This window comes from Ipomoea triloba, chromosome 15 (genome assembly GCF_003576645.1).
Source record: "Ipomoea triloba cultivar NCNSP0323 chromosome 15, ASM357664v1".
NCBI lineage: Eukaryota > Viridiplantae > Streptophyta > Magnoliopsida > Solanales > Convolvulaceae > Ipomoea > Ipomoea triloba.
The window spans coordinates 5823532-5847387 of NC_044930.1; the positions used below are offsets into that span (position 1 = coordinate 5823532).

At 35.0% G+C, this 23856-nt stretch overlaps 4 protein-coding genes, 1 long non-coding RNA gene and 2 other non-coding genes across 7 annotated transcripts; 5 read left to right on the plus strand and 2 right to left on the minus strand.

The window, feature by feature from the left end:
• Positions 1-60: 60 nt before the first annotated feature.
• On the minus strand, positions 61-3624 carry LOC116007490 (protein RETICULATA, chloroplastic). Its single transcript, XM_031248188.1, has 8 exons — positions 3437-3624; positions 2770-3356; positions 2556-2654; positions 2058-2278; positions 1576-1645; positions 1289-1368; positions 777-841; positions 61-533 (listed from the first exon to the last, which is right to left on the minus strand). Exons 2-8 carry the CDS (start codon positions 3316-3318, stop codon positions 340-342), a joined length of 1278 nt encoding a protein of 425 aa, XP_031104048.1. The 5' UTR covers positions 3319-3356; positions 3437-3624; the 3' UTR covers positions 61-339.
• A 1613-nt stretch (positions 3625-5237) lies between these two features.
• Positions 5238-5311, plus strand: TRNAV-CAC. The gene has a single exon. It is a non-coding gene; the product is annotated as a tRNA-Val (tRNA).
• Positions 5312-5404: 93 nt separating this feature from the next.
• Positions 5405-5478, plus strand: TRNAV-CAC. The gene has a single exon. It is a non-coding gene; the product is annotated as a tRNA-Val (tRNA).
• A 2494-nt stretch (positions 5479-7972) lies between these two features.
• Positions 7973-9401, minus strand: LOC116006328. The gene is made up of 2 exons (XR_004095111.1): positions 8652-9401; positions 7973-8164 (listed from the first exon to the last, which is right to left on the minus strand). It is a non-coding gene; the product is annotated as an uncharacterized LOC116006328 (long non-coding RNA).
• Positions 9402-11034: 1633 nt separating this feature from the next.
• LOC116006867 lies at positions 11035-14115 on the plus strand. The gene has a single exon (XM_031247369.1). The coding sequence runs from the start codon at positions 11035-11037 to the stop codon at positions 14113-14115; it is 3081 nt and encodes a 1026-aa protein (XP_031103229.1).
• A 3736-nt stretch (positions 14116-17851) lies between these two features.
• LOC116005540 lies at positions 17852-18631 on the plus strand. The gene is made up of 2 exons (XM_031245756.1): positions 17852-18369; positions 18572-18631. The coding sequence occupies exons 1-2, from the start codon at positions 18025-18027 to the stop codon at positions 18620-18622; spliced, it is 396 nt and encodes a 131-aa protein (XP_031101616.1). The 5' UTR covers positions 17852-18024; the 3' UTR covers positions 18623-18631.
• Positions 18632-20149: 1518 nt separating this feature from the next.
• LOC116007697 (PRA1 family protein A1-like) lies at positions 20150-23631 on the plus strand. Its single transcript, XM_031248448.1, has 8 exons — positions 20150-20576; positions 21213-21253; positions 21373-21451; positions 21936-22022; positions 22097-22185; positions 22283-22354; positions 22438-22560; positions 23339-23631. Exons 1-7 carry the CDS (start codon positions 20419-20421, stop codon positions 22539-22541), a joined length of 630 nt encoding a protein of 209 aa, XP_031104308.1. The 5' UTR covers positions 20150-20418; the 3' UTR covers positions 22542-22560; positions 23339-23631.
• Positions 23632-23856: the final 225 nt, after the last annotated feature.

A 23856-nucleotide genomic window follows, 5' to 3' on the forward strand; every position in this document is an offset into this window, starting at 1 on the left:
AAAAAAAAAAAAAAAAAAAAAAAAAAAAACCATACAAAAATTATAACGATGAACATTCAATTCAAACATAATGAATATATACTTAACTAGGTGATGAGCAGCGAAAAGCTATATAAGCATTAAGAAAAACATTTCCATAAAGAAAATCTAAAAAGAAACAAGTAAGAGTGGAAGCATATGATGCTCCCCCAACAAGCATACTTGCAACAGAAATAGCATCAAGGTATCCTTGTATATCCCCCAATGCATTCTAATACTAATACTAAACCAAGATGTTCTGTTTCTTGTTCAAGTGAGAAAAACATAGAAATGGTTCATCTCAACCAGAACCCGGGATACTTATTGCACACCACTCCACCTGGCCCAGTCCACAAACTGCATCCCAGCATAGACATTGTTGGCGAATCGCACCCCGACTGTGAACGCCATTGCCACGGGCGGAAATTGCTTCGCTGCTGGCGATGATTCCACTAGCCGCTCCAAACCGGTCACAATCTGCAGTCGCGTGTTTGAAGATACTCCTAGGAAAACGCCTGTAAAATAGGAGAGTATAGTGAATCACGCCAATTCAAGCTGATTAACATCTCACTTCTTATGCCAATCCACTGAAAATCTTTGGTAGAAAATAGTTCTTTATACTGAATATTTAGAATCTATAGTATCTAAGGAGCAAGATTTTAAGTAGAGAATCCGGGAGGGCATAAAATTTTATGCTTAGCAATTTATCTCGATTAGCAACTTCATTATCAAAGTGATGGATAATATTCAAGACATACCCCATAGTGCTGCACTCTTTATGAGAGGTGGAACAGGTATATCATGTTCTGATTTTTTGACATTCCTGAATCAAAAAAACCCGTCGGAAATGTTAGAGCAAAAGTAAAGATGCATTATACACAGTAGAACGTATAATATTCTTTATCATGTAAAGGAAGAACGTTTATCTTCGAAAGAAAGTGTATAAATGCTTATTATATTGCAAAATTGGTTTTCTTCTTTTTTACCCACTATTACTACTTGCCCCTCTCACGACCTTGAGAAGAATGATCACATCTTGGATTGTATATACAATATTTTCGAGGTCACATGTCCTAGGCAAGATAGATCTGTCTCTAACAGCGTCTTAATTGCACAAATTAGATTAAATACATTGTGGAACAAAAAAGAGATTAAATATATTGGCAAGCAGAGTTTGAAGATACCAATATTCAGGGGAAAGAAGGTACGACAAAAATCAGTAGTACAAAAGCAGGAATGCTCATAGAAATATATACTGGGAGAGATATACCGCTTGGCAGTCATTATTAGATTTGCAATTCCTTGGCCGATGATACCGCATCCAAACCCAACAAATCCATACAGAATGCCCTATAAATACAAGTGTAATTGATTAGTTTCAACAGAAAATACAGGCTGTTTCGATTTGTAAAAGGTGTGAGAACACTCGGATAAAAGGAAAATGTGTTTCCATTAGACCATTTGTGAAAATAAATGCAAAACCGAATGCGAACATTACTAAGAAACAAATGCAGAAAAGTCATATAAAGACTAAACTTAAAAACAATAAATGCTAACCTTGTAAAAGTATGCAGCGATTCTCTGATTTACTGTAAACTTACAGCCTGGCCTTTCAGCTTCAAATACACTGAAACAGATGAGCATGTGAAATGAAGGACTATTTAATTCAAATTCCCAAATTAAATGAAATGATAATTTTTAAAATTCTTGCCCATAAAAGGCAAATTTCCCTCGCCCCTAGGGCCCCACACCCGGGCCCATAGGATAGTGGAGAGGTAAATCATGGTGACTCAGCGGCAAATTAGGTGGAAGGGCCAATGTCTAGTGCCCACAAAGAGCCCACCACATTGGTTGTAACTCACACACGACTGCCAGGGCTTGATCATGTGTCCTTGCCCACAATCTACTACCAAGAACCAACTAGCTGCCCATGCGGGCGATAATTTTAAAATTCTTGAATATATTTTTTGTTGCTATAGTAATATATATATAGTGTAATAGAGTTGAATAACACTTCAAGGATGGAATGAAGTCTAAACCTGCTTGGAAGAGCTCCATAAGCCCTCTGCAATCGACCCAGAAATCCTTGAGATGCAGATGGTTGTCCAATCCGAGCATATGGTGCTAACAGACCAACTAAAGCAACATTAACAACAACCCCGACCAACATATCTGCAGCGTACAATTCAAATTCTGCCCAGAAGTCCTTGCCCCTCTTTTGGACTTCAGCAAATGTCGCACAGGTCGTATCAATAACTATCTACATTACACAATTGATGGAAACAGCAACTTCATAAATTTCTAAAAATGGTTGAACAAAACAAATTGATAAATGCATAAACAACTAATTTGAAGCTAAGATTGAAGGTACCCGAACATGCTTAGACAAATAAAAGTACTCACATAAAGTGTACGAAGTACAAAAGGATTCACAAAAGCAGGTGAATAACAGTGAAAGCAAAGCAAGAAAGTAGATGAACTAAAATGGAATGACAGCTGAAACGAAACAAAACCATAAAATAGCGGTTTAAACGAACCTCCGTTCCAACTTTGAAAAGGAAGGATGGATCGGCCAACATTCGATTCCTAAGCATGGAAAACGACCTCATTGCAGGTCCTACAGGCCACGCAGATGCCTGTATAATCCATTTTCAGCCAGTTATATAAGTTCACAAAGCAAGTTAACAATGATAGCTCAACAACTCAATTTACAAAACCATTAAAATCACTTCCAAAGATTCAAAATTGTACCTGCAAGTCCAAATATCTAAGCAACAGGACTTTCCTAATCCCTGCACTCTTTGCAGCCTCTAACATATCAGCAGGAAGAGTAGCACCTCGAGCCTCGGTCTCCCTCATTACTTCCTCAAACTTCAGTAATGGCCCAAACTCATCTTCCTCTTTGTCATCTCCCTCATTGCCATTCCCCCCGCCACCCCCGCCTGGAAACTTCCCGTTTCCACCATTCCCATCAATTAAATCCCCATCACCGCCACCGCTAAAGCTATCGGTTATAGCTACATAACTGGAATCCAGAACCTCAGCCCCTGTGCTAACAATCGAACTGTCACTCTCTTTCAATACCGCGCTAAAACTAGCACCAGATTGTGGCTCACACTCTTCACCCAACGAGTTCTTGACTAAAAACCTAGACTTGCTACTCCTGCACGCCAAATACCCATTCCTCGTATTGCCTTGGATCTTAACAAAAACCAATCTTGACACCCCAATCTCAGAAAAGCTACCATTTTGCAAGTTCCCAAATTGAGATAGCCTAATACCAGATGAGCAACTAGCCATTCTCCAAAATCACCTAATAGAAATCCCAAAACAACAATCTGGCTAGTCCAAAGTAATCAAAACACCCAAACAACAAAACAGATTAGCTTTAATGAGCAAAATCGGGTAGTATGATTACCGCCACGAAATATTGGCTTCTACTTGAGCTCTACCTCCCCGAGCAAAACGACAAAGGGTAGGTGCCTAGGTGGGGAGGCTTGAAAGAGAAACCTGAAACTGTGAAACTGTGAAAGTGAGTGTTTTGCGATTTGGCGATTTGCAAGTGGAGGAAGAGAGAGAGAAGGTAACGTCTGTATAATTTCCGCTTCCCAGATTTTTTTTTGTTCTTCTCTTTTTTTATTTTATTTTATTTTTCTACACACTATTTTATATTCATTAATAATTCCCTCCAGGAATTTAGCATTTTAGCTGATGTGATGATGGACAGTTGCAGTTTTCGCGTGTTTTCGTCACACGTGAGACTCATACCGCACGTGCGCCGGAACTAAATCGTGATACACCATATACTTAAAATTATTATATAATGGAATCATTATGTATTACGTAGTACAACCTAAACAAATTATTAATTAAGTTTATGGGGTTATAGGTACTGGCTTAATTTTTTTTGTTGGGGCCAAGCCCAATAATCAAGAGTGGAAGAAGATAAGCCCAGCGGAGTAGTACAAGTCAAGAGGATGATCAGTGCACACGCAATGAGTGACAGGAGAGTCGGATGCGCCACTTGCCACCTGCCACCACCACCCCAGAGGGGGCGATCGTCACCCGGGGCCCCACGGCATCCGATCGGCGCGACAACCGCGCCTCTCGCGCACGTGGTTTAAAGTTTCTTAGAGCATCTATATCAATGAATATTATTGGGTTTTTGGAACAGTAATGATCTACTCGGAGGAGAGAGAAATTATGCGATAGAAAAAAGAAAATTGTCCTGCAAGAACCAAGTTATTGGTATTGTAATTGAGATCACAAATTTTAAAGAAGATTGCACCATGCGCGCGATGGGCGAAACATATGCACCCAGCTGGGCACGTCTGACGCGTCTGACACACTATTTTTTTTTTTTAAAAAAATTCTTTTTGAAATCAAATTTCTTTTATTTTTTCCTCCCCTTTCATTTTCTCTTTCATAATCACACTTACATAAACTCCTAAAAACCGTGAAATAACTCCATTGATAAAGATGATCTTAAGTAAAATATATAATAAATGGATTTATTTCGATAATGGGTGTTTGAAAAATGATTTATTAATAATTTTTTAGTTGATTTAATCAATTTTACATAATTGACTAAGCCTTCAAAATGCTGCTTGGAACACTATTTTCGTGTAATTACTTTTTAAAAGTCAAAATTATCCCTAACAAATTTCAAAATTATTTCGTATTCACTCCCATCTTTGATTCTCCAATCATCTCCATCTTTTTTTTTTTTTTTTTCTGTTAATGATTAAAAATTAGAGGATTGTCACCTTTAAATTAGTGTCTAAAGCATTGTCAATGAATTCCAATACCTCTATGTCTAATTAACTTTCAGATATCGACTTTCTAATCCAATTAACCTTAGACGCATGCATCATTCCTCCATCAAAATTAATGATAAATAAATAAAAATAATAGACAAATGTACTTATACGTTATTTTATTTATTATCAACTAATTATAAATAGTTAATTTACCAAATATATTTTTACAGATCATTAATACTACCAACAAATTAAAACAACTAACGCAATTAATGATAAGTTAATTGCCAAATATTTCCTTTATCTAATTAATAACTTTTTAGAAAAGATAAAACTCCAACAACTTACCAGCCAAACATAAATAGTTTCAACTTTTGTTCACACAACTGGTAAATATTAATGCGCAATATTGCTGTTTATAAAAGAATGTATTGATAATGCAGAACCAAGGAACACGTTGTCTGGGTGGTGTAGTTGGTTATCACGCTAGTCTCACACACTAGAGGTCCCCGGTTCGAACCCGGGCTCAGACATGTCAACCGTATGATTTTAAGCCACCCTCTCAGTCTCTCACTAAGGAATTCAACCGTAGATAATTTTGATAAAGTAGAATTAAGGAAAACGTTGTCTGGGTGGTGTAGTTGGTTATCACGCTAGTCTCACACACTAGAGGTCCCCGGTTCGAACCCGGGCTCAGACATATCAATCCCATATTTTTTAAGCCACCCTTTCACTAAAGAATTCAACCATGAAATAGCAACATTCATGAGTACATTGAGAATTTGGTTGCTATTGCAGATCTCAGACAACGCATCAAAAATAGTTTATGGAGTAGTTGTTTAAGTGATTTTTCGAATTTACGGGTGAATTGCTTATTTATTTATTTTTATATATTTACCTCATTTATGTTATTAAATAATATTTGTGGTCATTATTATTTGTCATTGTAACGATTGTAACTTATAGCGGTCACTATTTATGATAATGTTTATTACTAAGTACTATATATGCATTCCTATGATGTAATGGCTATTACTGGTGAATGAGAATGCTCTCCCTTCCCTTTGTCTCTATTCTCTCTATTAGCTTAGCTTGTTCATAATGCTGCAACAAACCATTCACCGGTTAGGAGTTAAAGCCAACGAATGACAACACATCCATGCTAACAATTTAGAATATATAAACAATAATCTCAGGCAAATCATCAACAATTATAAAATTAGAAACTACAAGAAAATTTTAAAAAGACAGTTTTTCACATTGAATTTTCCTCTTTAATATATTAGCAAATCTTTTTTTAGTTCTACTTTTGCTCTATTTGGAAATAACATTAATTGTTAATGTATGTAATAGAGTTACTCAATAGTACTCAACATTAATTGTTAACTTTTGAGATTTGAGGTTTGAATATTACTATATGTAAAAATAGCCTAAGTTTTTTAATATAAATATTTTAATTGTATTGCAAATAAAAGTGGGTTAGCGTGTTGGCATGTGTAACCCATCAGCATGCCATTGGTAGGGCTGTTAACGAACCGAACATAAACGAACGGAGGCTGTTCGTGTTCGTTTGTTAAGGATTTTGGGGTGTTCGTGTTCGTGTTCGTTTGTTAAGGATTTTGGGGTGTTCGTGTTCGTGTTCGTTTGTTAAGGTTTTTAAAAATCCTGTTCGTGTTCATTTGTTAAGCGTTCATTAGTGTTCGTTAACGTTCGCGAACACGTTCACGAACGTGTTCGTTAACGTTAACGAACAAGTTCACGAACGTGTTCGCAAACGTTAACGAACACGTTCACAAACATGTTCATTTACGTTTATGAACACTTAATAACCAAGCACCTGCACATATGTTCATGAAAATATTTTGTTCGTGAACAATAAATAATCTACGTTCACGAACAATTATATATATATATTGTAAACATGTTTGCGAACATTATTAAACGAACACAAACGAGCTTGTTCGCGAACACTTAGCAAACGAGCTTACCACTGTTCAGACTCTGTTTGTTTATTAACCGAGCTCTAAATTTTGTTTGTTAATGTTCGTTAACCTTAATAAACGAACATAAACGAACGCTTACCGAGCTCGAACACGAGTAGTTTGTCGAAAGCTCTGTTCGCTAACAGCCCTAGCCATTGGCGTGAGCTGAGTTGTAAATTAACATACAAATTTGCTTTGACATAATTCAATTCACTTTTTGTTGACCTATTTTGACAACTCTACTTTTATAAGACGGTTTGGAGCCCAATATGAAAACCAAAGCCATGGTACCCCTTGTTCCTTGAACGGTTGAAAAACTAAAACTAAGGCCCTTCTTTGCAACAACTAAACTAATCCAAAATAATAAATGTTAACTTTAAAATCTTCATTCAAAAATATATTTATGGACTTTCAATATGAATGGATTACTCATCTAGACACTCATGGTGAAATAGGCAAGACCTTTAGTTGCCCATAATGCCATTGCAAACCTATACTTTCCCTCAATAAAATTCGAGGAGCAAATGTATATCAATGATTATACACACACACACAAGAAGTCCATTCAACCCTTTAGATAGAACTCCAGTATTTTTGCCAAGTTCATGTAATAATTTTTCAAAATGGTGTTTATCTTTATTTATAATTTTCCTTTCTGCTTGAAATTGATCAACTATGAGTTTTGTAACTATCATATCCCTTCCATCTCTCGTGATGCAGTTGTACAAAATTCTAGATGTCCCCTTTTCCTAGCTCTATTTTAAATTTTTGATTGCATATTTTTGCATAAATAAGCTTATTGAACTGACTTAATAACTTGTCATAACCTTCCCCGTTAAGGATGGTATCTCATGCCCTCATTAATTGGAAGAAACAGAAAAAATGTGTTCTTTTTATTTAAAATCACTTTATAATATTATTTTCTTAACTTGATATAATGTTTTATTTTTGATCGAGAGAAGAAAAATTTTATCTAAGAAAATTCATTGTTTTTACTAGTTTATGTGACTTGGTTTACCTATTAAAGTTAATAGAGTTCATAGAATAGTACACATGATGATGAATATTAGTGAGTCGGTTTAATAGGAGAATCTAAAAATTTGTACAAATTCATTTTATTAAAAAGTAAGTATATATATATATATATATATATATATATATATATNGCTTTGCAACCTGTGAGTTCATAATTATTTATATTCATCTGCTTCATTAGACAAATTAAGTAGACCATCTTTATTCTTTTGAAGCACTTTTACAGTAACTTGCCACTTTCATGGTGTGAAATATGTTACATTACTTGCTTTTCTCAGTGCAGGAAAAACCTTCTTTTCAACGTACCTGTAAACAGCGGCATGGCTTGCATCCATTCTGATAGGTGAGAATTCTACGCCGCTTCACAACCTGTGAGTCTAAAATTATATCTTATGTTGTGAAAGTTAAGTTATGTTCTTGGTAAATCATTTTCTTTATGAACTGAATATGTTTGGGGAAAAAACAGAGAAAGAACCTTTTGTTATATCATTATTATTAATTTAATGTATACTAAAATACATCTTCACATTACAAATGTAATTCTACGCCGCTTCACAACCTGTAAGTCTAAAATTAAATCTTATGTTGTAAAAGTTAAGTTCTGTTGTTGGTAACTCATTTCCTATGTCAACTGAATATGTTTGGAAAAAAAAAATTAGAGGAAGAACCTTTTCCATATCGTTATTATTAATTTAATGTATACTAAAATACATCTTTACATTAGGAATCTACATATACAAATATTTCTGACATATATCTTGCACATGACAAAAAATGTATATAATCTATAACTGCATATATTACAAAGAACAATACGCGAATATCCAAAAGAGACAGAATATAAATTCAAACTGACCTTCAAAATATATGATAAAGACAACATCAAATAACTAGCCAAACCCATCCACGGCAACAGCAAGGTGAATATGAGCTCCAACAAGAAATGAGGGGTAAAGAAAACAAAAAAAATTTATTCTGTTTACTTCTCTGCAGAATGAAATGTTAGGGAAAAATGAAAGGAAAGGGTTTGCCCGGATCATCTTCTAATAATACATGAGACAGAAATATAGTAGGAGAGTTCGATACAATAAACATGTACATCAATAATAATAACAGAACATAAATTGGCAAGAAATAATTCAAAAATAACAATATATTCCGAATATAAATGAGAAATCTGAAAATAACAGCCCGGTAATGGAAATGGAAACAGTAATGGAAAAACCCAAGTCGTATATAACACAGTTTCCTTAAAACCAATTCGCTACCTCCCATATCCATCACTAACTCATAACACCATCATCATTATTAAGTTACCATTAAACTTTAAGTCCCCCTTTAATCCATCGCTAATATACTCATAAGCTATTAATCATCCAAGAATCACCATCTCATAATCCATTTGCCAACATCCATATATAATCTTTATCTCAATATTTCCATATAACAATAAGAGAATTCAGCTTGACGCAGTCCGAAAGTTTGAGCCGGTAAAGATAGTTCCCGAACTCTTTTTCACTTTAAATTTTTATGGTAGAACCCCAACTCATAGTACTTGATGTCCATAAAAAGTTTTGATCATTTTAATCCGCGAATGAACACAGAAAATTCCATCTTTGCCCTTGGCAGTGTGCTGTCCAGAATTTTTCTCTCTGGACCAGTTTTGGAGAAAAATTCGAAAACCATACTTCCACTACTCCGATCATTATGAAATTTTATATGCGGGTTCTAGACTTATTGAACTACATATCTGAAGAAAATGGCATCAAAATACCTTACCAATTTTTCCCAATAAATTTCGGAAGTTACTGCCAGAGACTACCCTGATTTTTCTCCAATATTTCCACAAGTATAAGCTCTTAACCAACAACACTCCATCAACATACAACATCTTGTTGTTGTGATACATACATATCCATATACATACATCACACGTATATATATATACTATATACTAGCACTTCTAACTTAGATATTTAGGCATATCAACTACCACTTCTCATCATCCCAACAATNCAACCAAGCCATCCCAATTTTAGACCGATGCAAATAAATCAACCATAAACCCGATCCACATATGAGCACGTCAGCACCCATTTATTCGAAATTATTTACTCCATGCAGCACAATAATCAGGATGTGTAGGATTCAAATTCCAAATTTCAAATTCCAAGTGCACAAATAAAAATGAAGATTTTCCATGAGAATTATTTCCTTCTTGCTCCTTTATTTGTGTTGCAAGTAGGCAACCATCCAAAATTCTAAAGTAAAACAAGGATTGGATTTATCAAATGAAAAATGTAGGTTTATGCATGATTGAACCGGTGTGGAAATAAACAAATGAAAGTGGGATACAAAGCATGCATTTACAATTCAAAAAACTCTCCTCCCATGATCTCAGACAATATAATACTAATAAAAAAAGAATATAATATAATATAATTGTTATCTTGGTATTATAATAAATCGTTACTATAGTGATGTAATGGGTACATTTGTAGAATAAAATTCCCATTCATCCATTTACAACTTTATCTATACAAAATATCAATTTCTCCTACTAATTCAGGAGAACATGAATAAACTTTTACCCGATCAAATCAGAGGTCAATTTCTCATATTTGATATCACAAAATATACATTTCAAATGCAATATTATTACCAAAAAATAACAATTGGTTACTGCATCTATATTGACTATTGTTTTAAATAACATTAATTTTTAAGTTCTATTTTTTTCTCTACATTATATTGGTTTGTTTTCGTTACGTTTACGTTTTGTTAATTTTAATTTTGCTTCTGCGTGTTTAGCAAATATAGTTATTTATGATTGTTCAGTGCTTAGAGTTATGAACAACCGATTAAGAGGTCGTACAAGATTTATGCAAGATGAATTGCGTGAGCGTAAAAGAAATAAAAATAAAGACGCATGGAAAAAATTGTCCCAACAAAATCAAATAGGCGAAACATCAAACAATCATAGTAATGCCTCTGTGGATGACCAATTGGCGATTTCTTCAGGTGTGAAATGTCATCCATTTACGCATTTTTGTTCAAACGTATTTGAAAGAACAAAAATCGATTTATTAGTTGGTGTTGACTTTTTTTTATTCTCATTTTTTCCGCTCGTGCTGCGGCCAACAAAATGTCATGCGCTTTTGACATTTGGAAATAAAACACACATGAATACAATTGTGTAATCAGCAGGCGCATTGCAAAATGATGCAAAAAACACATTTATGTTATCCGCGATTCCTGATTGTATTTATTGTGGAGCGAAGCGACTTCAATATGAACCTCCTGGATTTTGTTGTTGTAAGGGTGAAGTTGTTCTTGTGGCGAACGGAATGCCACCGACTTTAAAGGCATTATACACCAGCCCTGATAAGAGCTACAATAATTTCCGTTCGTGCGTTAGGACTTACAACAACACGTTTGCTTTTACTTCGCTTGGTATTCATAACTATGAAAAAGATTTGTGTAGGAGAAATAAAGGCATTTATACTTTCAAAGTGCAAGAACAAATTTACCATTTTATAAATGACTTATTGCCTGATGGTTGTCCCCCCCGCAATCTACAACTCTATTTTTACGACACTGATCATGAAGTAGAGAATAGAGTTTGCGAAGTTGGTCATTTAGATGAGAAAATTGTCTCAGATCTTATCGAGGTCATGTCTCACAACCCATATGCTAAATTCTTTCGGAGTCTTAAGGATCTTGTGCATTCTGATGAGTTTAGCATTTCGCTGCAATCATGTCCTTCGCTTGACCAGAGGATTTATAATGCACCAACAACTTCTCAAGTTGCTGCAGTGTGGATTGAAGATTTTGAGGGCTCTGGAGATAATAGGAACATAAGGGTATACGCACACAGTGGTCGTGCTCAGAATATCCAATATTATTATGGTTGTTATGATTCATTACAGTACCCTTTGTTGTTCCCATTCGGTGATGCTGGATGGCATGAGGGTATTGAACGAATTTTTCCAAACAATACTTCAACTCGCAATACATATGCCAGTGCATTGTATATCAATGCTAATGATGTATCAAATGTTGAAGAATTACTTCAAGCTGAGGAAACCGTATTCCGAGAAGGGAAAAAACGTCGTTCAGTATCTTGCAGGGAATATTACGCATACAAATTTCAAATGCGTTCAGGTGACACATCATTATTACTACATACTGGCAGACTGTTTCAACAATTTATTGTTGACATATATATCAAGGTCGAAACACAACGTCTTGATTATTTTAGGAAGAAACAACAACTTTGTAGGTCAGAGAATTTTCAAGGGTTGGTTGACAGTGTCAGTACCGGTGCGGTATTTGGTAATGATGTTGGTCGTAGAGTTATCTTACCTTCGTCGTTCATTGGAGGACCTAGGGATATGCGTGGGCGATATATGGATGCGATGTCACTTGTCCAAAACTTTGGTAAACCAGATTTTTTCCTAACTATAACATGCAATCCAAATTGGCCAGAAATTAAACGTCTTTTGGAATTCAATGACGAGGCACAGAATAGGCCAGATTTGGTTGCAAGAGTATTTCATGCTAAATTGCAAGAATTAAAGAATGACATTACAAAAAAACATTTCTTTGGTGAGATTTCTGCATACACATATGTGATTGAATTCCAAAAAAGAGGTCTTCCACATGCTCATTTCCTTATTATTCTCAAAAACAAATCCATGATGGCGTCGTCTTCTTTTGTTGACGAATACGTGTGTGCAGAAATCCCAAATAAGGAAACGCAGCCAACGTTGTATGACCTTGTAAAAAAACATATGGTTCATGGCCCTTGTGGTTCTCTTAATCAAACATGTCCTTGCATGGTCCAAAAGAAATGCCAAACTTCACCCTCTTGCAAAAGTAAGTACCCTCGTTCATTCTGTCCTGAGACTAGGTTTGATGATGACTCATACCCTATTTATAAGAGGCGAAATACCTCTTTTTTTGTTCAGATTAAAGGGTTTAAGCTTGACAATCGATGGATCGTTCCGTATAATCCTCAATTATTGTTGAAATTTGATTGCCACATAAATGTTGAGGTTTGTGCAACCATTAAGTCTGTCAAGTATATATACAAATATATTTATAAAGGCCATGATAGAGTTCGCATGTCTTTGGCTGATAACATGAGCGATTATGTGATTGACGAGATTAAAGAATACCAGAATGCACGATGGATTTCTCCCCCTGAAGCTGCATGGCGAATATATGGTTTTGCAATAGCCGAGCTAAAACCCGCTGTTATTCAATTGCAAGTGCATTTGGAAAATTCCCAATATATAAATTTTTATGGACATGAAAGAATAATTCATATTGTTAGTAGGGAAGAAGCATGTCGTACCATGTTGACAGAATTCTTTTCTATGAATCTAGCAAATGAATATGCGAAAATGATGAATTTGCTTTATGTTGAATTCCCTTGCCATTTTGTTTGGTGCAAATCAACAAAGTCTTGGAAGCCAAGGAAACAACTGAAGGTCATCGGTAGGCTTGTAACTGTTAACCCAACTGAAGGAGAACGATACTATTTGCGAATGTTGTTGATGAACGTAAGGGCACCCACATCGTTTGAATCCTTAAAAACTGTTAATGGTTACTTTGCTGAAACTTTCCGTGAGGCAGCTGAAAAACTCGGACTTCTATCTAGAGATTCAATCATTGAACAATCACTAGATGAAGCGTTGCTATTCCAAATGCCATCGAGTTTGAGGAAGTTATTTGCAATGCTTCTGATCTTTTGTGATCTTTCAAATCCTCGTTCACTTTGGATAAAATACAAATCTTACATGTGCCAAGACTTCTTAAGGAATGGATTGCACACGATTGATGAAAGTGAATCATTAGTCCTCAAGTTGATTGCAAACAACTTGCACAAAATGTGCAAAAACTTTTATGATTACAACTTGGTTGATACGTTTACTGAACTTGATATAGCAACAACAATGACTCATGAAATAATGTATGAGCGAAGTTTGGAAGTTAGCGAGTCTGACTTGGCAGGCGTGCAGAAGTTGAATGCTTGCCAACGTGCAGCATTTGACACTATCATTGAAAATGTCTTTGCGAACAAAGGCGGCATATATTTTGTTGATGGACCAGCAGGGACAGGCAAGACTTTTCTATATCGATGCTTACTGGCGACTGTTAGATCTAGGGGTTTTCTTGCTCTTGTAACTGCAACTTCTGGAATCGCCGCATCAATACTTCCGGGCGGTCGCACTGCACACTCTCGTTTCAAATTGCCACTCGATGGGGATGATAAACACATTTGCAATATAGGCAAACAAACTGCTGAGGCCTGATTACTCAAAGAATGCAAATTAATTCTTTGGGATGAGGCTTCGATGGCAAATCGAAAGATTATTGAGAGTCTTGATACAAGCTTAAAGGATATTATGAAGTGTAATGATTTATTTGGTGGAAAAGTCATTGTATTTGGAGGTGATTTTAGGCAGACACTGCCAATTGTAAGGCATGGAAAAAAAGAAGATTTTATTGAAGCATGTTTAGTTAAGTCAAGTTTGATATGGCCACACATTCGACGATTGACTTTAACGCAAAACATGCGTGCACAGGAAGATCATACCTTTGCTGATTATTTAATGAGGATTGGTAATGGTTCAGAAAAAATGGATTTGCAAAACAAGATCAAAGTTCCATCTCATTTTCTAATTAAAAATAATGGTTGTAGACCACCATTAGACGTTCTGTTTGAATCTGTCTACCCAGATTTGGGCTTATTTTCCAATGATCCATACTCATTGATGGAAAGAGCAATATTGACAACAAAGAATGAATTTGTTGACGAAATTAATTTTCTCTTGTTAGACAAGTTCCCTGGTGCAAATAAGACTTACATAAGTTATGATGAACCAAGCGATTCAAAATATTTACATTGCCAAGATTATTTACACACATTGTCTCCTGCTGGATTGCCTCCACATATGTTGTGCTTAAAAAAAAGATGTCCTGTGATATTACTAAGGAATCTCAATCCATGTGAAGGTTTGTGCAATGGTACAAGGCTTATATGTGATGCGTTTGGAGATCATATCATAAGTTGTGTTATTGCAGTCGGAGAATACAAGGGTAAACATGTATTGATACCTAGGATACCACTTCAGACATCGAAGGATGATAAATGTGTCATTCCATTCAAAAGAACTCAATTCCCGATAAAAGTTTGCTTTGCAATGACAATTAATAAATCACAAGGTCAAACCCTAGATTTTGTGGGAATATACTTGAAGGAGCCAGTTTTTAGCCATGGGCAATTATACGTGACAATGTCGCGTGCAAAGACTGCAAGTTCATTGAAAATACTTATATGTACAGATGATAGTGAATCCATTGTAGCAAGTTTTACACAAAACATTGTTTACCGAGAAATTATCAAGTATATTTCATGATGATACTAAAATAATTTATTATTGCTGCATCTTTTTACAAGTAAGCTTGTCATGACTTTTATTCTTCTACTTCACGTATTTTATGTCACAGTCGAGTTTTGCATAACAACTTTCCCAACTTCTTTTGTAGTATGGACGATCTTGTGTTGATACCAGCTGTTACTGTCGATTTACATGCATGGAAATGCAAAGTAACAGTTGTTCATAAACACAGTGTAAGAGAATCGAGATCTTCACCAGGCAAAAAATACAAACCAATTATATTTCAAGATTCTGAAGTAAGTCATTCATATCATGCAAACGAATAGTATTTATATATTCAATTCATGTATTTCTAAAATGTGTATTCTTTACTCCATATTAAAGAATTTTACATACAACAACTACCATAGCTTATAGACTTTTTTAATCTTGTAACTTTGTGCAGGGAACAAAGTACAGGCAATGTTATATGACAATGAGATAGATGTACTTGATGAAAGGTTGAAGTTACACTGCACATACACTATCTCAAATGCATCAGTAAAACCAGCTAGGGAATTCATCAATTTGCCAGACCCAAATTATAGAAATTTGTGGAACATTACAAGGAGAACTATGATTGAAGATGTTGTTGCTGGAGATGAGATAAACATCAACGAACCGGTTCAGCCACACATAACCCCATTCTCAGATTTTTACGCATGTTTGTCATCTCGACAACTGATAAGTAAGCTTATTAGTTTACTACTGTTATCTATCATACTATATTTCTGCTTATATTTCTCCAAGGTATATATGCCAGCAACCTCTCCTGCTATTTTCCAACTCATGACTACAGATGTGCTAGCTATTGTTATTTGCAAACTACCACGTCAATACATTACGACAAGGAATGGTCAACAAAATATTAATGAGTTTGTGATCATCAATGAAGAGTATTATACTTTAACTCTTACTTATATTCAAACTGATTATATTTTAAATCTTAATTGTTATGCATTCTATTTTATAATATTGTTTTTTTTGTTAATGCATAGATCAAAACCTGTTATCATCACTCTAGGGGGCAACTTTGTCATGACTGAAGGAATTCAAATTGATTTACAACTTAGTCAAGGCAAATTTCCGATTGTTATTGCTCAGGGAGTTCATGTAAATGCATTCCAAGGTACATGATGTTTTTTTTATATAAATATTTAATACTATTAACGAACATATTACATTTTTACATGTGTTTTACTACTTAAATAGGTATTACACTGAGTACGAGATATGCTACCACTATCGAAGTAAATCCACCCGGACAACATGCAACGGTTCTTAATAAATGGTATTTCTTCCAACTAACTTCCAAAGTATTACTTAATTTTTATGTTGATTTATAAAAATATGCTTTTTATTTCACAGGAAAGACAACAACTTAAGCGTTATCTACAAAAAAATTGTAGACAAACCTTATCTTGACTCTTTTCTCACACTCTCAAACGCATGGCAACAACCAAAGTGCACCTTTGCTGACATTGACAATGAATTAAAGCAGGTCTCGAGTAATCTATTTTTTCCAATTTCTCTTTAGCATACTATCATGATTAACAAGCCATATTCTAAAAATAACTTTTTTTAGAACACACGTATGTTGTCCTGTAGAAACCTATTGCATGGGTTAGAGGGAAGCTTAGAATGAAGAATGTTGGTCCGCTTGAGTATTATATTGGTTGCAACTATTGCAACAAGACAGTGAATTCCATCGAAGGATTAAAACTCCATTGCTTATACTGTGGCCAAACTGATGGTCTCACTGTCAGGAGGTATACAAACAGAACATACATCTTATCTATTATGTTAACAAGTTAACTTTAAACTTATTTTCACTCTCTTTGCCCGTTGTAGGTATAAGTTAAAGGTTGAAATATCGGATGGTTCTACAATTGTGCAAGCTATTCTCTTTAATCATGATGTGCACCGGCTAATGTTGTTAGTTGGAATTGAAATGCCAACAACTGTTGAGGCCAGTGAAATATTCCAACAAAAGTTAGATGCTATTGATTTTGTTGTTGGTCTAAGGATAAATGCTCTAAATGAAGATCATCCATCGACATTGACTTATTCAGTAGCATGTATTTGTAAGGACATAACAAGAGACACTGGTGAACAACAAGCAACACCACATGCACGTTCATCCAACATTGTGGAAGAAACTTTTACGGTGGGCAATCCAACAAAGAGAAGGTTAGACTTCGATGAATCATCAAAACATGCTACTGANAAAAAAAAAAAAGGAACTGCCGCAAATCTTCCTCTTTCAGTGGCCTATTTGGCCGTTATTACATTAAACTTTTTTAAATTAAAACTTTTTTTTACATGTCCTTTAGTCCTCCGAAATCAGCATATTGTTTTGGAGTTTAGCAGATATCCACGTACTTACAAAATCAATTGTCAAAAAAAAAACAGTATACCGTCTTTTCATACTGTGTTTAAAAGGTAAAACTAAAGTCCTAAATATACCCCAAAAAACACAAACTGGGATGCCAAAAAACTTTTAAAACGCGGTCTCTAAAACCAGACAGAATCAAATAAACCAAAAAAAACAATTCCCTGTTTACCTTTTGACGTTTTTTTTTTAAAATTTATTCTGAAATGTGTGTGATTAAACTTTGTTTCCATTAATTTGTCAGTCCGACATGTCCTTTGCTCCTTTGAAAGCAGCACTTGGTTTTTCTTATAAGAAAATTATGTTTGATCATTTCCTTACAGCCGTCAATTAACCTTCCCTTTCACCTTAATTGTTTTATTTCTTTATACTTTAACATTTCCAATCAAATGGCAAATTATGTTTCATCCTCATCTCATTCTCATTCGCTTTCTTGTTCTGACTTTGAAGATACTTCCTTTTGGAATGAACTAAATCTACCTTCTCTTTTGCAGATTGAGAATGAGTTGTACACACTACTAGAACCATCTGTTGAAGGTGAACAAGTTATTGACGCTGAGCCGGTCGCCCAAGTTGTTCCACCTGTTTTACCTAAACCTTTGGAAGAGGTTGCAGTCGAGGAAAAAAAAAACACTCCGGTGAAGAAAACCTTGTGTGATTCAAGAACGATCACTAAGGAAATGATCTCAAGTTATTTCCATCTTCCGATTAGTGAAGCAGCGGTACAATTAAAGGTTGGTGTCACAACATTAAAGAATAGGTGCAGGATATTAGGAATTTCCCGATGGCCTCGAATAAAACTCTTGAAGTTAGAGGATGAGGATGATAAAGAAATTCCTATTTCTTCTCCTGAACAAGATTACCGTCCTTTTTTTAATCATGCTGAAAACCACCCCTTGGATTATCACTTCAATAATCGAACTTCATCTCCAACAGGTAAAACTTTACACCAAATTCAACAAAGTTGTTGCTCCGCCGAACAATTAGATTTCGACTGGGGTCTTGTGAATGACATGCTATGTGGCCAGAACGATGTTCCACTTGAGGCGCCTCCAGTTGTAGCTGAATTATCCAACTCAACTGAAATCATTGTATTTGACAAGAGAACCTCTAAACACTGGGGTTTAAATACTATTTCAAAATTCTTCCACTTACCCGCAGCCCAAGCAGCAAGGGAGCTCAATGTAAGTGAAGATAAGTTGAAGAGAATGTGTACAAAATTGGGAATTAAACGATGGCCATACCGGAAATTGCAAAGCATGGACAACCTTCTTGAGAACTTACAATTTTCTCAGCAAAGACAAAACATATGCTGTCAACAAAGAGAAAGTTATTGAGCTTCAAAAGGAAAAGGAACGAATGTTAAAGGACCCAAACATTGAGTTACGTGCAGAGACTCAAGTAATTAGGGAATCTTCAAGAAAGAAAAGAAGATATCAACATTTGATGGATATTGCACACACTGCTAAATATGACAATTCATGGAAACTTCATGGCGTCAAATCAGAAGTGATAGATGAACCACCTTAAGTTTCACAAGATCATTATTGTATTCTCGATTTCATTGATAATTAAAGCTTTTCCCGTTCTTAATTTTCTTTTGTAAAAATAAAAAATTTAAATAAATATATACTTTTGGGTAGTAATTGTTTCATCATTTGTCATTTTATTTGTGTTTTATTTTGTTTTTTAAAATATATTGGGTTTTCCCCTTTGCATACTGCCAATTGACTCTGCCAGATGAAATGGAATGATAAACAGAGTTTCCTTTTGTACAAACGCAATATACTTGAACGAACATGCTTTTATGCAAAGCTAATTATATGTGACAATATCGTCTGTAAATGTTGCAAGTAATTAAAAATAAAATTGAAACATATTAATATTATTTTACACTTACTCATCCCAATCTATTACTCTATTATGGTCATGATGTCAATATTACAATCTTTTTTTTTTCATGAATAAGTTCAAATAAACATTTAATGTTAAACTTACATAAATGAGTTTACGTTGGGCCTTGCATTACGCGCAACGCGCGTATCTTGGCTAGTATATATATATATATATATATATATATATATATATATGTATAGGTCCTTAATCAGGTGAGAACCATGTCCCAGGTGAGAACTTAAGGACAAATCCAAACCATTGATCTAGTAGATCTAACGGTTGAAATAAACAAAATTTTGTAATATTTATGAAAATGACCCCGCTCATTTTAAAAGTTTATAATATTTATGAAAATGATCCCGCTCATTTTTTACTTGATTTCTCATCCATCAGATATTGCAGATCAATAGTTTAGATTTGTCCTCACGTTCTCACTTGGGGGCATAGTTCTGGATTCTATATATATATATATATATAACGTGAGTAATTAATGAAAAATTGTCTGCACTGTGTAAATGGTCATCTTGCAAAACTTACTGCTGAAGGTCCTTCGTTCGAAACTGGCTTTTAACATCAATAATGTTTTCGCGTTTTGTGTCTTTATATTGTAACCACACGTCTTCTCCCCCAGTAGGGTGTAGGCGACTTGAGATTGTTCAAACTTCGAAACTGATACAACTATTATTCAGTACGGACGGAGTGCTCAAAAATATATTATTCATTTCCACGATTCCTCTTCCAAAGCTTGCTTTATCGGATTCAGAAATCCTCCCGTTCACGCACTCGCTCGAATCGTTGTTTGTCTCTGCTTCCTTCCTTGTTCCTCGCTGGTGTGCTCCCGATACTTTTTTTTATTTTTCTAGGGTTTCGGGTTGTCGATCGGAGGTATGGATTGGGGAAACGTGACAACGGAGGATCTGATCGAGGCGCTCCGGGAGGTTGACTGGTCATCGCCGCCGCGTCCACTCTCCGAATTCTTCTCCCGATTCACTGTCCCCCGCTCCTATGCCAAATGGAACAGCCGCCTCAAGTGCAATCTCTACTAGTAAGCTCTTCCTATATGTTTGCGATTTTACATGCAACATCGTCCTCTGCGAGACTGATTATCATTTTATTCAATTTGGTGATTGATCTGCCTGGATATTTCTGGAATGAATCGCAAGTGTGTTGTGTGCGATTTTGGTTTTGCATTTGGGGATTGAGCACCGTGGATGCTTCTAGAACTAGAAGGAATTCAATTCTACTAAGACGTGTGAAATTTGAAGTTTTGTTTTCAGCTAGAAATTCGTTATTCACTAAAAGCAATTGAATATTTTGTTCTGCGATTTCATTAGGAACTGCTAGAATTTGACTATTTATGCTGTTCCGGAAACTGATTCAGTTTTGCAGTTTGTGATTATGACTTACTTTGATTAGCTATTGATTTTGGTGATTGTTTTTAATAGGAAGCAAAGGGTTATAAGATGAGTGTGAATTACTGAGTTTGGTTTCAATTGGTTAACAATTGAGAAGTCTGAAAGCTCTTGTCGATTATTGATTCGAGTAATTATGATGAAAAAAGTGATCTAGGGACTCAAATTTATGCACTGTTTAGATTTCCTAAACAACTATACTATTGCAATCTGCAATGTATTGACTCTTCGTTCTCTTGTTTTTTTTTTCTTCTCTTTTTTCATTACAGCTACCGAACAAATTACTTCCTCATGATTGTTTTTATTCTTGGTAAGAGAGGCTAAAGTTATTAGGCCATTACTTTTAATCTTTTCTCTTCATTTGTAATCTTATGTTTCATCTACAGAATGTTAAATATTTAATTTATTCATGTTCATTTAACACTGCAGGAATGGGATTTCTTAGGAGACCACTAGCTATTGTTGCTGCTCTTTTGACAGCTCTAAGCATTGCTTTTCTGAATGACAGGTATACCAATGTTTAGGACACACTTTTCTTCATGTCTTCTAAGCTCCAGTATGCCATAACATGGTGTTGCATCTGTTTTCAAACAGTGCTTGATTTGTTCCATTAGTTTATCTTTCAAAATAGGCTGGTTATCCGGGCTTCTAGTTATGATTTATTTTAAATCTAGTTCCACTAGCAGTATCATGGTGTAATCTAAACTCAACAACATTTTGGTTGTTGATTATGATGGATTGCATGAATTTGTATAGATGCTTTTTATTCTAGGTGAAGCTGTACATATTATATTGAAATGAATTGTAAAGTTCAAGTAGTATTTGTTTTTGCAATAATTACAGAGCATGGCTAATATGTATGAGAGATTGGGTATTTTTGTGTATTGTAGTTTATGTGTGCTTTCTGATTTTTAACTATGTTTCTCAGGGCATTTGGTAAAATGGTACCTTGTAAAACAATCTTCTCATGTTGATAATGATTTTTCTAACAGCTTTGCAGGTGCTTTTAATGAAAAGGTGACAAGAACTGTCAGGCAGTTCTCTCCACATTTAGCCGCAAAAATGAGGCCTCCCCTCACGTGAGTATGTCTTTGATTGTGAAATTATAAAGCATGTGATATTGCCACCTACTTAACTATCTGATAATTTTCAGACCTGTTATTCGAGGGCGCCCATCAGCCAAACGAGCAATATATATCTGTGGACGACCCCGCTGGGTGTTTGTCTTGGTGTTCTCTACTGGTAGGCTCCAGCAATCTGTTTAATTCACTCTACCTTGGAGCTGAATCATTTTTATCTCTAGTGCAATGTCATCTCATATCTGTTGCTTTCTTTTCAGTGAGTGCAATCCTTTGGTTTGTCTCCTGTGGTCTTCTAACCGTCTCATGGGCATTATCTGTTGGCCTTCTTGGTAATCATAACAGCATGTTCTGTAGTTCATTGTTCATTTGTTCCAATTTTGATTTCTTTCTAATGAAACTGTCTCTCTCACAGCCACACTTGTTCATGCAAGCTTCCGAACTCCTAACTTGAAAGCTCGTCTGAACACATTCCGTGAAGAATTCCGAGCTGTCTGGCGCAATTACAGTGAGCTCTAGTTTCTGAAGATTATTGCATGTAAGTTACTGGCCTTTTCATCTTTTTTGCTGATCTTACTGCTATTTTGGTTGGAGTAAGGAATAAGACCCGACCCTTTATTTTTTCATAAGACGCCTAAAAGTCTGAAACACACTTTGATAGTAAATGTTCCCTTTTAATTTTTTTTTTAAAAGAAAGAAAAGAAATATGGAAACAGTCCCAAAAAGATTTTGTGAAGTTTCCTAGTGAGTAACATCACCAAACACGGAAATGCTCCTCTCTAAAAGTTTCAATGCATTGTTTCACACATTATGTGATTGACTCATTGCATTTGATTATTGTCATCCCAATGTCTGAGTCTGGCAAATTGCACAGACCATGGTTCACATTGTAATGTGGGTCACGGATAAATGTTCATTTTTAGTATATTGAAGGTTTATTTTTAATGTACTGAAATTTCATTTTTTAAGTAGTATACCAAATAATGAACCTTTAGTACACAAAAAATGAACATTCAATGTATTAAAAATGAACGTTCAGTATAGTAAAAATGAATTTGAACCATGGTCCATGTCTCCATGATATAATGATTGTTGTTGGGTTGAGATTAAAATTATATCTTGTCCGCTAAGGTAGGTGGGTTTTTATGAGGTCATACAGGAGAGTAATAAGAATTCACACTCAGACATTTATTATGTTGTGTTGACAATATTATATGTTTAGGTAAATTGTAAATTTATTTATTACGTAGTACATGTCCAATTTGTTATGGTCATCCTAATTCTGAGGGGAGCTGATCTTTTCCTTGTTTCTAAAGGGGATTAATCAGTGATGGAGATTGGCCATGCTCAAACTGCTACTACTGGTGGTGCTAAGTAGATAATTTTCTTTGTTGGAGAAGGTAGTTTTATCAGTTACTGGCCACCATAATTGCAGAGGCCATTTGTAAATGGATTTGAAGTTACTTGTATGGACTTGTGCCATTCTTAAATGCATGATTGCTGAAACATTTCTCATAATTTCTGCCTGCCTGTAGACTCTAGTGTTTCTGAAAAACTATTGCCACCTCTTTTCTAAAGGTATGTTAATCCAGTTATTATTACATCCCTCTTTCTTTTGGACTCTCGTTTGTCATGCAATATTGCTTTTCCTTTATGTTCTTTAATTTATTCTCTTTTATTTCAAACAGACCAAAATGTTTTTAACTTGAATATTCTAAAATTGCCCACTTGTATTATCGTTTTCATTAACAAAATACAAAGTGAAAAAACATTGAGATATAGAAGAATGAAGTAAACTAATAAAAATTAATACTTCAAATTAATGACTAGCAAC

What these genes read in the sequence shown, in the direction of transcription:
- LOC116005540 (XM_031245756.1), top strand. Translation starts at nt 18,025, where the DNA reads ATGGCAAATTATGTTTCATCCTCATCTCATTCTCATTCGCTTTCTTGT. An exon ending in AAGCAGCGGTACAATTAAAG is followed by an intron (nt 18,370 to 18,571) that starts GTTGGTGTCACA and finishes CATCTCCAACAG; the next exon opens with GTAAAACTTTACACCAAATT.
- LOC116007490 (XM_031248188.1), bottom strand. Translation starts at nt 3,318, where the DNA reads ATGGCTAGTTGCTCATCTGGTATTAGGCTATCTCAATTTGGGAACTTG. An exon ending in TTAGATATTTGGACTTGCAG is followed by an intron (nt 2,655 to 2,769) that starts GTACAATTTTGA and finishes TGGATTATACAG; the next exon opens with GCATCTGCGTGGCCTGTAGG. An exon ending in AAAGAGTGCAGCACTATGGG is followed by an intron (nt 534 to 776) that starts GTATGTCTTGAA and finishes CCTATTTTACAG; the next exon opens with GCGTTTTCCTAGGAGTATCT.
- LOC116006867 (XM_031247369.1), top strand. Translation starts at nt 11,035, where the DNA reads ATGTTATCCGCGATTCCTGATTGTATTTATTGTGGAGCGAAGCGACTT.
- LOC116007697 (XM_031248448.1), top strand. Translation starts at nt 20,419, where the DNA reads ATGGATTGGGGAAACGTGACAACGGAGGATCTGATCGAGGCGCTCCGG. An exon ending in AAAATGAGGCCTCCCCTCAC is followed by an intron (nt 22,023 to 22,096) that starts GTGAGTATGTCT and finishes GATAATTTTCAG; the next exon opens with ACCTGTTATTCGAGGGCGCC. An exon ending in ATTATCTGTTGGCCTTCTTG is followed by an intron (nt 22,355 to 22,437) that starts GTAATCATAACA and finishes TCTCTCTCACAG; the next exon opens with CCACACTTGTTCATGCAAGC.